Raw genomic sequence first — 17,579 nt, 5'->3', positions numbered from 1 at the left:
ATTTAGAATTACCGAATCAGCACGGGGACTTTCTTTGCAGATGATTATGGACGATTCAATAATTATATGATTTTCGTAAAGTTTTGTAGCTGGGTTACCATTAACATCTTTCACTGTAGTTAAGTAAAATGACTATTAAATGTAAAACAGATAAGCTGCAGAACTGTAGCAGATTTGAGAGCTACAGTGCTACCCATTTTGTTTTCTTTGGGTAATGCTGTAGCCCTTAGGTCCATGAGGTCGGTCATTTTTTTTCCAGACCAGCGAGCTACAAATCTGCAACTAGAAGCAGATGTTTTAGACTCTGTGCAATATTTTATTTCAAGTCCAGAGGGTTATAGCAAATCAACGAAAAAAGTTTTGTCACGAGGAATAATTAAAAACAAGTAATTGAACCCCTATCACCAATCAAACATTTAGGCAATGTTCAAGTTTTTGTGGACAAATAGACTTGTCAAGCAGATTAAATGATAAACAGACAAATGGACAGACCAAAACTAACTAGTACTCTCGAGCTGTGGACAAGAATAAAATTCTGATAAATTCATTTTTTATTATGTAATTTAGCATTGAGGAATCTTATTTTAGTTGATTATCATACATTTTGATGAATGCTACTCTCTCGCAGTCCTATATTACCTGAGAATTTTTATCATTGCAAGCAAATATTTACATATAACCATAAAACATTTGGAGACAATTCGACCTCCGCTACATTCCCAGATAGCAGGATGTTATTGGACCTTTGTTGGGCCAACAACGCTCCTTATGTTGGGCCACTGTTTGAATTCAACATTGGGCCATCGGTAATTTGCTCATCGGCCCTTAATCAAACCAACTTGTTGGCTTATTGTTGGGCCAATGTAACAGTTAAAATTGGGCCATTGTTGGGCCATTGTATTATTTCAGTATTGGGCAAACGTCATTTTTGAACAATTGGGCCATTGTAAGCAACTAATGTTGGGCCAACGGTAATTTGCTCATCGGCCCTTAATCAAACCAACTTATTGGCTTATTGTTGGGCCAATGTAACAGTTAAAATTGGGCCATTGTTGGGCCATTGTATTATTTCAGTATTGGGCAAACGTCATTTTTGAACAATTGGGCCATTGTAAGCAATTAATGTTGGGCCATCGGTATTTTGCTCATCGGCCCTTAATCAAACCAACTTGTTGGCTTATTGTTGGACCAACGAACGGATATCATTGAGCCATTGTTGGGCCACTTATTCTTTCAATATCAGGAAAACATCATTTTTTGGCCAACATTGGTTTGTATCTTATTGGCTCTCCATCATGACAACTCATTTGCTCTTCACTGGTTGGCCATTTGTCCTCAAAATTGACAAACAAATATATACAATAAGGTTATACTAGTTTTGTAGTACAGTTAAATGGTAAAAGCCTTTAATACTATCTATATATGCTATATATGCTAGATTAATAGTTTAATACATATTCTCAATATTCTCATAGAATTGCCATCAACAAGTATTGCATTGTAAGTAGCTCTACATTAATTAAAAAAAATGAGAAAAAAGAAATCAAAATATAAAATTCAATTATAACATACTATAATTTTATTGCTCAGTGCATGAAGAAAACATTAATAAAGAATTAAAAGTGGATGCTCACTTCAAGCTATACATGTAGGGTTACATGACTGTATACTCCCTCTCTGATGTAAATTATGCACAAGTTCAGTAAATTACAGGTATCAATAAGCACGTCTAACAAATAAACAAAGCCCTCCTAGCTGTTCTTAAAATAATACTAGAATGAATCCCGTCATTTTGTTTACTTACAGAAAAAAATTTTCTGGCATCTGCATCGAGTTTATAACCGACAAACAGACACAAAAAAAAGTAGAACTACAGGAATGTCATACTATATCACAGAAAAAAGTTAGGCATTGCCACTTTCCATCTGATCCCTCTCCTAAGTCTCCATTTCCTCTTCCCGAGTCTCCTCCTCCCCTTTCTTTTCTTCTCTGTCCGTTTCTTCCTCCCTTATCCCTGTCCTTGGCATACCTTAGCCATTCTTTGATTGTGTTCTGCATGTCTTTTTAGAATCTTCAGTAGCACTAAAATTGTAATATTTGGTACTTAATATATTTGTTACTTTTCTCAGTAAAGAGTAAACATACGATTAAATTTACAAGTATATCACTATATGTTTAAGCTGTCAATTAAGGAATAACCGTCTTTTTTGTTTCATGGTGTGATTAAGTGATTAGCTTGCGTGATGAAGGCATTTATGCATAATATTTATACGCTTGATATCATCATCACAACAATTTTGATTCAATGTTGCCCCATATAAAATACATGTATTGAAAATTTGTCGTTACACTGAACAAATTTTAAATGAAAGAACCCAATTAATTTTTAGTACTGAATAAATTTTGCAACATTTTCAAAATGTTTGATCATGTTCTCGACGTTAAGTGTATATAAGTAAATTAAGTGGTAGACTTCGGAAATGTATTCTACTAGACACAAATTTCAATTTAAATAACGAGCAAATTATTAATTGTTTTAACTGTATCAAAACACATTTTTATACTTTCATTTATTTTTCTTGTATATAAACAAAAAATTTAATCACTGATTATTTATTTTGTTTCGATAAATTATGAGAATTTTAAATTTTTTTTTAGCTAGCTTGATTTTTCAAGTAGGATTGGTTGTAGATTTATTTCTGATTGTAGAGACGATCAGATTTGTTAATATACAGATTTGTAACAATCAAATGTTTATACACATTGGCCCAATGTTGGTCCAATATATCGGACCAACATATGACCAAGGAGCAAAATGACACTGGGCCAACGGCATTTGCCAACATCGGCCCAATGTTCTTGTTGACGTTTCGCCAACAATGTCGCATTTATTGGGCCAATGTTGGCGCGACGTTGGGCCAATATCTGTAGAAATAACACTCTACATTGGGCCAACGTTGGCCCAACATATCGGGCCAACATTGGGTCGATGAGCAAACTTAAATTGGGTCAATGCCATTTGCCAAAATTGGCCCGATGTAACCGATTACATTGGCCCAACGTTGGCCCAATGTAAGCATGCTATCTGTACAGTGTTGACCCAACAGCACCTGGCCTCTGCATTCCCCGTGTCTGATTTACACAGATTTGTACATGATATCGTTTAAAAACTAAACGTTAATTCAGCTGTGCCGAGGCAAACATATTAATAATACTTACAAAGTGAGTGCAGATATGCAAGGTATCAGTCTCATTACGCTCGTGTCAGATTAAAAATGGCGCGGATATTACAAGTAGCCCGGTTGTTGTCTACCCATGATGCTCAGTCCGATTCATGGTATATTGGGCCAACGTAGGGCCGATGCCAATCTCCAAACAAATATTTTCTCTCATGATGATAGTTTTATGATATAATGCCAACAGTAAGCCCAAAATTAGCGCACTATTATACATGACCAGCTATCAATATTCCATGTTGGGCCATTGTTGGCCCAATCAAGGTAACCCAACATAGATAATAGAACCATAATGTAAGATTTGGCCAACTGTGTTCTGCTATCTGGGTTATTACAAATAAATAAGCATATACACAATTCAAAAAATAGAATAAAACACTCTTTGGTGCTTGATCTCTTAATTGCAAAGTTAAAATGTTGAAAATATCATATCTAAACAAAAGCAGTCATCCACTGATAAGCATGGACATAGAAAGTCCTCTCAATTATTTCAGAATGTACCAATGTTGTCCTAACGTAAAGCTCAGCAGCTAATTATAAAATTGACACCATCAATTAGTTGGCAGTATAATAATTGGGCCAACGTTTGCCAAATATAAATATCCCATCTTTGAAGACCTAAACAAAATAACACTTGTGTGCATTACAAACACTGTGTCAACGTTGGGCCAGCATACTACTACCAACTTGATAGGACACGTTCTGTAAGGGTGAATTACAAACAATGGGCCAACGTTGGGCCAACATAATGCTACCAACTTGATAAGGCACTTTCTTTAAGGGTGTATTAGAAACATTGTGCCAACATTGGGCCAACATACTAATTCAACTTGATAAGGCACTTTCTTTAAGGGTGTATTACAAACAATGTGCCAACGGAGGGCCAACACACTACTACCAACTTGTAAATACACGTTCTTTAAGGGTGTATTACAAACATTGGGCCAACGTTGGGCCAACGCCATGATCCTTCCTTCTTTGGAAACTAAAGTGAATGGAAGTTGCTTACGTTGGACCAACAATGGGCCAGCATTATTCCGTACGACATTTTCTTTAACGGTGTACAACCTTTAACAAATGTTAGCCCAACATAGTCATGCTATCTGGGTTTATCCAAATCTTTAGTGATGTTGCATTGTAGAAGACGATTTCAAAAATCATACATATATATCATATATATACTATGTATACCGTTTGAGCTAAGTGTTTAATAGATGGTTATCATGTGACAAATTTTGCCTAGGAGTTATTCCCCTTAGCCGCCATTTTGTAGGGCAAAGCAGTGAATTTTCCTCTTTGAGTAACCAATTTTAAACATATATGCCAAATACATATGGGGGGAAATATTTACAGTCTCAAATTTATGAATTAATAGAGGCTTTAAAAAATGTATTTCCGTAAGAAAATTAGTGAAAGCTTTACCTCAGTAATCAGTATAACAAATTGAACTTGGTTGAATAATGAAGGAATCTGGGAGAGTTGCCCTACAACATGGCGGCCATGGGGAATAACTCTTAAATTGATAAGACACATTGTTTCAAGGTTGTATTACTGAAAACAGTCCGAGTCCAAATTACTCACAAGGAGCGATTGATAAGGACGCCTGTTAGGAACGGAAAACAATAACCCAGATATCATGACTATGTTGGGCCAACATTTGTTAAAGGTTGTATGGTTTATGTTGGGGAAACAACGTTGGGCCAACGTTGGGCCAACACCAGGGAATTCCTTGTTTGCCTTGGAAACTTATTCACTTTAGTTTCCAAGAATGGAAGTTGCTTACGTTGGACCAATGTTTGGCCAACACCCTAAAGAAAGTGTATTTATAATGGTAGAGAAGGTTGAACGTTGGCCCGATGTTTGTAATAGTGGTAACATTGGTCCAACGTTGGCCCAACGTTGTTCCCCAACGCCAACCACACAACCTTTATCACATGTTGGCCCAACATAGTCATGCTATCTGGGTATATGTAACATTAAATGTACATAATTTACTATTTCTTTTTCTTTCACTTTTCCATCTTCTTGTCCGATATTATTGCAAACAGTTCACATGTTTCCTGAATTCTGACTTCACTTAAAGTTGGTTCAACGTTGTCTATACAAAATATTGTATCGAAATAATGTCGTGACTCACCAACGTTGGCCTAACGTTGGGCCAATGTTGTACTCCCAACAAAATCTGTTAGCTTAGTGGTGACAAGCTAACAACATTGGCCCAACGTTGGGTCACCGTTGTGTCCCCAACCAACCTCTGAGTAAAATATTGTAATGTTGACACTGACCCAACAATTGGCCAACGTTGTAAAAGTGGTCCTACGTTGGGTCTTTGTAGTGTCCTCACCCCAGCTTCTAAGTAAACTGCTGTTATGTTGACATTGACCCAACATTGGGCCAACGTTGTATGCCCAACAACCTACCACAAAAGAAGTACGTGATTCACCAATGTTGGCCCAACGTTGGGCCAAAGTTGTACTCCCATCAAAATATGTCGACTTAGTGGTGACAAGCCAACAACAATGGCCCAACGTTGGGCCAACGTTGTGTCCCCAACCAACCTCGGCCTCCGAGTAAAATTGTAATGTTGACATTGGCCCGACATTGGGCCAACGTTGTGTCCCCAACCAACGTCGGCCTCTGCGTAAAATAGTGTAATGTTAACATTGGCCCAACATTGGGCCAACGTTGTAAACCCAACCCCAACCATCGGCCAACGGTCCAACCATTAGCCAACGTTGGGCCAACGTAGTCATGCTATCTGGGAAACTTGCATGTTAATAAAATGAAACATGAATTTAATGAAAAAAAATATAGATTCACATATTTTATCAATATTTGTCAGTAATTATCAATGTTGTCAAACTTTACAATTTTACAACCCTCGTACATGTAAATTGCTGTAATGTCCCATGTTATTAGATTATCTAAATTTAAGATTAAAAAAAAAAACAAACAATTTAAATAGATTCTTAAGAATAATCTGGGAAACAGTAGTAAATAAATAAGCTTTTAATAATTTTTTAACTATTTTCAAAACGAATAAAATTTCTTTCCAATCTCAAGTTTTGAGAAGACTGTTTGACAATGTTGCACTAGCCACGTCGAATCACCTGTAGCCGTATCATTTAGTCCGCACGCGCGACTGAAAGAGGAACATGAAGTTCTCTGAGCGTAGAGATCTACTAGGCGTGTAACCTGAACCAGTTCTTGTATATATAGTGGCGATGTTCCGTTTAAAGCTTTAAAAGTCTGTAGAAGCAGCTTGTACTGTATTTGATGTTCTACGGGGAGCCAATGTAGGTTAACTAACACAGGTGATATGGTCATGTTTTTTTTTGGCACGAGTAATTATCCTAGCGGCCGTATTTTGAATCCGTTGATTTTTTTTTAAGGAACTGGTGCATATATCGTATAGTAAGGCATTGCCATAATCTAGACAAGGGGTTACAAGTGAGTACACAAGGATCTAACAAGCACTCCTTTATATTAAATTTCGAATGCGTCCAATATTTCGTAGTTGATGGTAACATGACTTGGTATTTTTTCGAATTTGATGATCCATGTTCAGCACAGCAATTATATAATGAAATTGCAAAAATTCTTTAATAATCTTCTTTTCTGCACCTGGTTGTATGTAACCAAATGAATGTAAGCATGCTAAGTGTACAGTTATGATAAGTAATTGTTAAATTCGTGGCCTCCTGTTTAAAACACGAGTCAAATTCATGCAATTAATTAAAAGTTATTGCATGATGCTCAGGTGCACTATTAGGCCCATGGGCCTTTTGTTTCAAACATGTACACGTACGTGTGACATAACAAAAGATGTTATAGATCACATTTTGTCAAATCAAAGTGATGTTTTGGAAAATGGAAGATTTACGCCTGCTGGCTGCTACTGATGGAGTAATGGAAGAAGAATTTCTTTTCTTTCTATTATTGATTAAGACAGAAGAACGTTTGAAAAGAATTTTAATCTTGAAAGGTGAACGAAGGATGAGTGCAAATTACTTTTCATGTTTGAAAAATATGTTATAAGCATTGTATTCCATGCATTACACATACCCGATAAAGATATATGTCAGAACGGGATTATTTATTCTGGACTTGAAGGGCTTTGCATTTTGCTACAAAGACTTGCTTATCCTTAAAGACTTTCTGACATCGGCAAAATATTTGGAAGACCAGATTGTGTCCTTTATCATTAACGATATGTTTTCTATCATCATTCTCATCTCTAAGTCGACCTTAACCGCTATCAAATCAGAGCTTGGATGAATTATTTCATGCTGTTCAAATGACAGGTGTCCCTTTGTTCGGTATTTATTGATGGAATTGTTAGACAAAGAGCTAAGTTCACGAAGTGCAAAAATCAGCCTAGTCATCAAAATAAATTGAACTTTCTTACATTATACTCTAAGATTTGTATGTTGTAAAACATTTTATTTTATAAGAATATCTTTTCTGGTTCTTTTTTTACAGCCGTTTCAATTTAGCATTGTTTTCTTAATCAATGCTGTCGCGTCATTACGTTGACGTTATATGCTTCAACACCGTGACGTTGTCGTTTTGTATAATCATAAAACATGAACGTTTATGGAATAAAAATCACCAATATAAGCCATTCTTTAAACTTGTAGGAAAATATTTCTATGAATAGGTCAAGGTCAAAAGGTCAAGGTAATTGGTATCCAATGAAAGATCTTGCCACATAGAAAACTTATGTAGAGTATGGAAGCCCTAGCCTTTCATAAGTTATGGCCAAGGTTAAATTTTTTAGAAGTAGGTCAAACTCCAAGGTCAAAGTCAAAGGGTGAAAGTTCTTGTTATCAAATGAAACGTCTTGTCACAAGGATTAAGTATGTGACGTATGAAAACACTAGTCCCAACCTTTTAAAAGTTATGGTCAAGGTTTGCCTTTTAAAGTAGGTAAAACTCAAAGATCAAGGTCCAATGGTCAAAATGCTTGGTATCCAATGAAGGGTCCTCTCTCAAGGATAACATACATAAAGTAAGAAAGCCCTGTCCCTTACCGTTCCTAAGTTATGGGCAAGGTTAAAGTTGTTTCACAGGTACGGAAATCTACAAAGTGAAGATCAAAAGGTCAAGATTGTTGGTATCCAATGAAAGGACTTCCAAAAAGAATACATATGTGAAGTATATATATCCTGATATCGACTGTTCGAAAGATATTGCTAAAGTAAAAATTTGAAATTTTTATGTAAAAGTGGGTCAAACTCCAAGTCAAGGTCAAAAGGTTACATTTGGTGGAATTGTGTCTTAACACAAGGAATACACAAGTGACATATGAAAGTAATGTCTCCACTGGATAAAAAGTTAAGACCGCGGAACATTAACTGGCAAAATTAGAAATATACAGCTTACTTCATTTCCATCTGTTACAATCAAAACATCCAGTGATCGATAATGAAATGGGCGGTTACAATTCGACGCGGTCTTCGGGAAAACATCGGATTGAAATTGAAGATAAAAATTCATTTTCAAACCACCTGAGCTGTTTTCAAAGCAAAGAGTGAATATATGATCCAAAAATCAACTAATTTCAACTCTCAAACACATGTTGTTTGAAGTTCACATTAATATGAATTTTAGCTTATGATTTTAATAACGCGAAAGATCACAGAAAACAAAGATTATTTTTCAGAAGATATAGGATTCTACATGTAGAAGGGGGGGGGGGGGGGGGAGGGGTTAAAAATTGTCGAGTCAGGTCATGGCTTAACATGACAATATATTTTATTTCTAGAATTAATAGAGTGCACGAGTTTTATACTTATTTTCACTGAAAACTGTTGGACAATTTTATTTAAAAATCGTTCAGCCCCCCCCCCCCCCCCCCCCCCCCCAAAAAAAAAAACATAGATTTACATATATTTACCAAACAGAAATGATATATTTGTCCCTTAAATATTAATTTATTTAAAACACTGGACCAAAAAAAAAATAAAATTAAACCGAACCAAAATTGAAATTATTTGTCTTCTTGGTCAATCAGTAATAATGTGCCTTCTAGGGTATAGCTGAGGTGGATTGAAAATGAATTTCGATCTGCAATTTCAATCCGATGTTTTCCCCACGTCCGCGTCGAATTGTAACCGCCCATTTCATTGTCTATCACTGAATGTTTTGATTGTAACAGATAGAAATGACGTAAGTTGTATATTTCTGGAAAATTATAAGCCTGTATTCTTTACTTCATTATCGGAAATACCAGATGTTGTACTTGCAGTCAGTTGGAAAGTACTTTTAAGTGGCGTCCATTCTCACTAATTGTCACTTGTGCTTATACGGAATCGAGACGAGTATTTACTTTGGTTTAGAGCCAACAAGTCTACAAGATTACTTATCGGGATTGCATTAATATAGACATGTCCTGCCAAAATACCCAGTGACAAAATTATTCGTGGATAACTGAAAAAATATAGACATATAAAATTTATAATTTTAACTTTGAATAGATTAAACAGAGACAAAATTGTTGTCATCAATATTTGCTCTGAAAGTTTCAATAAACACAAGAGTTTTATATTTTCGATGTGATATCATCTCAGATAAACTTAACATCATTATATTGTGTTGTTTGTCCATTCCTATTCTTTGTTTTCTTTCTTCCTTCTCCAATGCAAACTCTTTCTAGCCTAAGTTCCTCTCTCCTTTTGTCCATTTCTTCGCGCTTTACTTGTCTGTCATTGTCAGATCTAGATCGGATGTAGAAGAGAACAGCGCTGCTACTCCTTCCTGCCGCTGTTTTACATATAGAAGACCGGGGACTCTCGTGGTTATGATCCTAAAAATGCCAAGATATCTATATAACCTTTTAACAAAAATATCAAAATTAAATTTTTAAACACAGGTTTACGAAATCAATTTACCTTTTTCTGGTGACAATCTCTCCATAGCTCTCTTTCTCAAGTTGACAGCTTTAGCGTTTTCAAGGCATTTCTTTTTGTCCATTTCCTTTCGGATCTCCTCTTCCTCGTGCAATGTGCGTATATCCTCAAACAAAAGCTCTTTTTCAGTGTACTTTTCATCTATAAGTGACTTATATGAACGCAAGATTTATGCCAATATTCACCAATATAAGTTAAGCAACCCTATAATATTTGATATTATCCCGCTTCAGACAAATTTGTCGATTACTGATTGGATAAAAGCTAATCACATGACGCCCTGAAATTTTCCGTATTACCTCTCCGTTTCCATATTACCTCTCCGTCGAGGCATAATATGAAAATAGGGCACGCGATTCCGTTCGAAGCGTTGTTATTGTAAATAAAAATGGCGGCTAAGAAACGGTCAACGTAGGTAGTTTATAGTTAAATTTCTTGTTACCGTAACGATATTTTATGTTGATTGTTATTGGATTAAAACTAATATTTTCATAATATGCACAAATATTTTTTTTTTTATATTGAAAAATGTCTTCAGCGGGATAAATTCGTTACACAGTTCTCCTCGCCCAATGCGGATTTCCATTTCACACCCCGTACGAGTCCGTATTAGGTCACTAACTGACTGTGTAACTAATAATGTTTTGACGATATTTCATGTGATATTGCTGTTATAAGACGTAAAAGATAATTAATTAAATTTCAGTGACTATTGCTAAAAGAGATATACGATTATTATATACACTTTGAAAATCCTTAAAAAAAATGAATAGATATTAAAAAACAGCCCTTTGATCGTATTCATAATATAAATGGAGTCGTAACCTTTAATCCACCCAACCACCACCACTTCCTTTATCTACATGATAAAAAAAGACAATTAAGACTTTACAGGTAACAAATTCTAAGCTGAAGAATAACGGTAATTGTCCCCGCCGCGATGTAAACAGGGTTACAGATACGCACCGCAATGAAAACCCGCAACGGCGTAACGCAGAAAGGATTAACACACCGCGGAGGGGACGCGGTCTTATACACAGATTGCGTTACCTGTGCTTAAATTCTCAGATCTAATTCTCACATGATTGCGTGTATATTTTAAAGATAAGGGGTTAAGAAAAAAAATTTTTCTTGTATTTTTAAAATTTTTTTCTGTAATTGTTTAATCAAAAGACTAATTGATCATCAATTAACATTCTGTCTAGTTTAACAAAAAAAAAGGTGTCCGTGTTTGAAGCATTTGTATATTGCACTTATTTAAATTTGATATTTTAGCATCGTTATACACACGCAAAGGTACTTAATGTACGTATAACAAAATTTATTTTCCAGAGATTGAAATTAAATAAATAACCCAACAGTTCAGTTTAAATAATAAATATAAAAGTATTGTAGTTATTTTTTGGTATGAAATAATGCTTCTCCAAACACGATATCTTAGTTATCAAATCAAAAACCTGCATTCTTACCTTCAAGAGATAAGTCCTTTCAGTTCGAAGTTCCGAATGACAATAAAGACTGAACGATAAGTGAACGCTGAAGGCAAAGTGAACGCAAAGTGAACGGTGAACACTTTGCTAACGGTGCTCGTGATGTGAGCACATGACTAACGATGAATTCAAAACTGTGAATGGGGAGAGAACTGAAAAGGCATGCTTAATGAACAGCGAATGTGCACTGAACGAACGGTGAACAAACGGTGAGCGAATAGAATCGGAAAAATGAGAAAGTAGAATTTTAAGGGACTGTATTATAATAATTCGGTAAGATTTCTGCTTCAGCTTTGTAATCTCAGATCCTTTGTCTGGAAACTAAAACTGCTAAATATTTAATTAAAGGGTAATAACTGACTGACAGCACTCTGAGACTGTTTTGTAACGTCTATAAATGCTGTACATTTGAGCCAAATGTGTTGAGAAAGGAGCGAGATATTGTAGTTTCATTAATTTTCGTTGGCGATAATTTTTGTGGATTTAATATAACAAACGTTTTTGAGGATACATAATTTCGTGGACGAAAGAATTGGCTATACAATGAATAACAAATTTCTTAATTCAATGAAAATTCGTGGATCTCCTTACCAAATAAAATCCTCGAAAATTGGTGCTCAACGAATATTAATGAAACCACAGCATGATGTTTCAAAGTTGGATTCTAAGTTTTAAAAAAAAATAATCTTAACCATCAGAATTAGTAGAATATCTTCTATTAGTAGGTCTTTCAACTGCAGATAGGGTTTGCTGTTATGAATTATAAGTCATTGTTGAAACCTGTTTAGAGCAGGTCCGAGGTATCTAATTGTTCATACGGAAGTCATTTTTAGCATTTCAAAAGTGTTTTTTTTCTGTCAGTGGAATCCAATGGTTTTGAAATAAGCACTTATGTTAAATTTATTTTCTTTATAGTTGCGGACAGCGTTAAATCACATATAAGTATTTTCTATAAATAAATATAAAAAATGAAATCTATCCCCCCCCCTCTTTCTTAATTTTAACCTGATTAGATTGTTTTACTTGGGCGTTCTTCTTCGTGTTAAGTAACACACATAAAGTAATTATTTGTTGCATGTACTTGTAGAAATATATATTTTTATAGAGAGAGGGCAAAAATGCAACACACGCATGACATTATACATTTATTGCATGATAGTTAGGGAAATATATGAAGACTTATTCAGCCAAGAAAAAAATCATATTCCCCGAGGGCTTCGCCCAAGCAGAATATATTTCTTGGCTGAATAAATCTTCATATTTCCCTCACTATCATGCAATGAATTGTTTATTATACCGAAACAAGCAAAACCTTTGAAATAAACATAAACTTTCAAATTCGGCACAACACTCAAATTCACTTCCATCGTTAACGTAAAGTTACTATATAACCCTTTGGTCAACACATTGTCATCAGTTTTGTAACGTAAACATGGCTATTATGACGTCTACTACTCTCGGGAGTTTTCGTTCAACGACTATGTACATGTAAGGAACCCTTTTGTGTATATAACAACACCAATGCTGAAACAACCTATATGTTATTCCTAAAAATTATAACTCATTAATCGGAAATAGATTAGTCATTTTCACACTTGAGCTACCTTTCCTTAAACATATCATTGTAGTCACTTTTAAATAATCAAAATTTTTAATGATTTAATAAATGTATGCATGAGTTATTAATCTTAAGCTTATTTAATAATTTCATTTACATATAAATATTTCAATGAAATGTTTTTACCATGTGAAATGACTTATTGTGCAGCCTAAAAAAATTAGTTGAAAGGCCTACTATTAGGACGAAAAACCTTAACTAGTCCAGACAAAATCTCGGTCGTACTATCAAGCTTAAGTTCGCCCTCCTTCTATATTCCGATATTTTATTTCGTAATAAATACTTTGACCAGTCTTTTGTCCCAAACTTGCATTACACGTGATGACTTATAATTTAGGTCTTTCCGTCTGAATTTTTATCTATCTTTAACACTTGCGTTTCCGTGCAAGATGACTTCGGTTGTGTAAAATTTTGACATGAACGGAAAATAAGACAATATCGAACCTAACATGAACAAATGAAAAGTAGAAGTTGTTTATGGTCAGTGCAAATCTGTGTAATTACAAAGGGGAAAAGTGGATACCTTTGCCCTTTCGCATGGTATTTATGCGAAAAACATGAGGAAAGTTCCACGTGCGAATGTCCTCATACAATATTTATGCGAAATTCATGCGATTTTCATGTGAGGATAATTTTGCATGATATGCATGCGATCTTAAATTTATTAGTTTTTCATGTTTAATGTGCAAAATTCGCATAAATATTTTAAGTATTTTAAAATACACCAAGAGAGAAAAAGCTCTGAACAAAGAAATTGAGCATTTCAATGTTTATTTAGGCGTTTCTGCCACAGTGGTCGATTCAAATTGCCAGTTCCTAATATCATATTGTTCGGATGTTCCTTTTTAATCGATTAACTTTAATGATGGCTGTGTTTTTTAAGGCAGTTTTTTAGTCTTTTTTTCAGTCTTCTGTCCTGGACAGCATTTCCTACAAGAAAATTTTGTTATAAAAATTACTGCCCATTCTAATATTCAAAGTGTTTAGGTCAAAGGGACCAATTCCTGTAAATTAGGCATTAGTTAGACATTATTTTAGTGCTTCCTTGAATTTGTTTTTTTTTTCAAAAGATATTTTGAAGTTAGAATATGGCATTGAATATTAAAAAAGGAATATTCAAATAACGGCCCTCTTTTTGCTATTTTCTAAGCGCCCGGGGCAGTTAATAGGGGTTATACGGTGTATGTTTTGAGCGAACCAGAAGACCCTATGTTCAGCACATCCATAACTGTATGATAGAGACACGTTAAGAGTTCTGACAAAATATAGTGTGTTTATTGACCTACTCTATAAATCGACTAGCTATTGTAATTGTGATATTCAAAATTGATGACAATGAATCTAATAGACCTCAAATTAATTCCAAAGTGGATTGGATCTTTTGTTGGACCTATGTCCAAAAATATTTTGTGTGATATATTTTAAAAGTCGTGTTTACAACTCTCTTCATATCATATGTGTCAGATAAAAACACACTCTTTAAATTTGTTACCCAAGATTTGGTGAAGCCTTCAAATAGATGTCGCTAATGCCTAGGTCACATTTCCCGGCCGTTAGCCGTAGACCGGTAGTAATCGGTAGTAATCCGTGGTGTTAACGATGCCCCAACATCGGTCCACATCGGCCCACTAGTCCTTAAAGTATCAGTCACATTATCCAGCGATGTGGTATACAATGAGAAACCGGTGCGTTTTATGATGAAAAATGGCGTGGTTGCTGGCCGGACTTACAAAGGTTCAGCGATGCATTGCTAAGCATAAAACGATGTACCAGGATAATCGGCCGATGTATATTACATCGCTCATACATTGGTGAACATCGTTCGTACATCGGTCGACTACGGGCCAATGTTTGGTCGAACATCGAACGATGATCGGTCGTTATCTGTTGAACACCACTCAACCCCCCGATGACCTCGGATTCAACGGATATTGGACGATGCTCGGCCATACATCGGCCGATCCTTGAAAGATGTATTAATGATGGGTTGCCGATGAGGAGCGATGTGAGGCATCGTTGGAGACATCGCTGAATTTTAACTACGAATTATTTCCTACCGATGACCCCACCGATTCGCAAAAAAGACTCAGTCACCGTCCGATCACTAGTGGTGCCCGGCCGGCAACCACGCCATTTTCATCAAAAAACGCATCGGTTTCTCATCGTTTACCCCATCGTTGGATAATGTGACTTATACTTAAGCATAAAAAGACCATTCGGTTCATCTGTTTACTAGTACCTGGCTGCGTTACGTAGAACCTGAAACGAACATGAGATGAGAACAAAATATGGTTAATCTTAAAATTTTCGTTGCCAACGGAATATTAATAAAAATGTGCATTAAAATGCAAAATGTAACAAACAACTGACAAAGGATACATATATTTACCATTGTTTAATGGATTAGAGCACAATCAGCCAAAAGGAAAGTCTAGAAAAAAAATTCAGGAGAGAGCTGAGGCTGCTGTCGCTGACTCGATTTTTTTGTAACAGGAAGTGCAAGTAAAATTTGGCTCATTCGGCTGATCAGTTTCGTATTCATCCCAGAATCTGGAAATACTTAAACTTTTCTAATTTTGGGTTTTCATTTTTTTTTAATCTTGACAATGTATTTCCGCGTCAGAGACGAACTTTGGTGACTAAGGGATATAAATTTCTTTACGGAACTAGAGACAGCTTTTTATCGAATGCAGTACGTCACATATGACGTCATCATGCGGCTGAGAAAGCAGACAAGAAAGAGCAGAATGTTTGCAACTGCATGCATGTATTTTGTGTAAGTTTGTTAGATTTTCATCTTCTTTTTATACCAGATTGATGTAATACCTTTATTGTGAATATTTGTTGACAACTATAGATAACGTAAATGCAGTGTATTGAAACTGACAGATGTACCTGGCACAGGCTCTTTGCTTTTCTTACAATATTAGGTGTAATATTTTGTTTTGAAATCCTGTTGCGCATGGGTCTGGTACATGTATATAAACTGCATCAAGTAATATAAAGCGCTGCAGAATTATATCCTGGCCAAAGAATGTAGATATAAAGATTCGGGAAGTAACTCTTGCTAAATTCTTGCCTGTCTAAAACTATCTATTAGTCTACCAGATAATGAGGTCATATAAAAGAGCTACCTTTAAATGAATCTCAGCTGTTATATGAATTACAATTCTGTGAATTCCAAAATATATGCAGATATGAAGCGGCTTACTTAGTTACATGTATATAGGCCTGTCTTGATTTTAACAGGCAAGACTGAAAGTCCTAGTTTCTTCCCTAAAATACGCTGTACTGTACAGCTGTATATTCTTTATTGTAGAAATAAATATATTTAAAAAAATATTTATCAAATGTTTATACTACACTTACAGGTATTTTCTAGGAATGAGCAGATGGCTCTTCATTGTACTACATTGACAGCTTCTCAAAGACGATTAATATGATAAATGTAAACAGGTAAAAATCTAATGAGAAATATTTGTTGCAGAAATATATACAGCTCAACAAACTTTTTAAGCTCACATCGTTTTTCGCACAAATTAAGGTCACATTGTTATAATGTAATATTGTGTATTGAGACATCAAAATACATTTGAAAAGTATTTGTTTATATTATTTGAGTTTTATTTCATTTACCAAAACATAATTCATCCAAATCAATTGCTCGAACTTTGATATATTCTTGACTGAAAAATAACAACTATTTCCATTTGATTTTTTGTGGTTTCTTACCAATTGCAGCTATCTTTTTGTCCGTTTTTTTGAAAGCAGTAGCTCTTTGCAGAAACATAGATACGGGCACAGTACAGCTACTGTAACTTGTATTTTCTATACAGTCTGACTGTTTAGCGCAGGGTGATAATAGTATTTTTCATCTGTTTTACTGCTTTGTATGTTAATAAGGTGGCATTTTTCAGAGTCACCTTCTAAAATCTAGAATCATGAAAGATTCACCCCACACCAAAATTTTAACGTTTCAAACTGTAAATGCATAAGAATTTTCCTTTTCATAGAAAAAATTTACTATTTAAAAAAATAAACAATACTTCATAATCCTACCCTGTAGTATGGTTTCTTTCAGCATTGTTATCTCTTTTCGGTACTACATTTCGACAAAACCCAGATGAGTATAATAAATGAGCAAAGAATTTTAAAAAATACTCACCTTTAAGAAGAAATTTTAAAATTTTCAACTACATTGAATCAAAGAAATCACGTTTTATATTATCTGTAAATAACCTATGGTAGAGGCCTATAGTAGAAACATCGTACCATTTATTGATAAATTCCCCTCTGAAACATCCACTTTGGAAACTTAAGATAA

At 35.0% G+C, this 17,579-nt stretch overlaps 2 protein-coding genes across 2 annotated transcripts in view; one reads left to right on the top strand and one right to left on the bottom strand.

The window, feature by feature from the left end:
- Window positions 1–17,579, top strand: part of LOC134279072 (uncharacterized) — a 177,567-nt gene that overhangs the window by 28,560 nt on the left and 131,428 nt on the right. The window lies entirely within an intron of this gene.
- Window positions 9,805–10,733, bottom strand: LOC134279077 (uncharacterized). The gene is made up of 3 exons (XM_062761418.1): window positions 10,703–10,733; window positions 10,130–10,288; window positions 9,805–10,001 (listed from the first exon to the last, which is right to left on the bottom strand). Exons 1-3 carry the CDS (start codon window positions 10,731–10,733, stop codon window positions 9,805–9,807), a joined length of 387 nt encoding a protein of 128 aa, XP_062617402.1.

This window comes from Saccostrea cucullata, unplaced genomic scaffold (genome assembly GCF_032062105.1).
Source record: "Saccostrea cucullata isolate Sc308-1 unplaced genomic scaffold, CSIRO_AGI_Scuc_v1 ctg506, whole genome shotgun sequence".
Lineage (NCBI taxonomy): Eukaryota > Metazoa > Mollusca > Bivalvia > Ostreida > Ostreidae > Saccostrea > Saccostrea cuccullata.
Note: the sequence above shows the minus strand (reverse complement) of the source record. Positions and strands in the feature narration are given on the sequence as shown.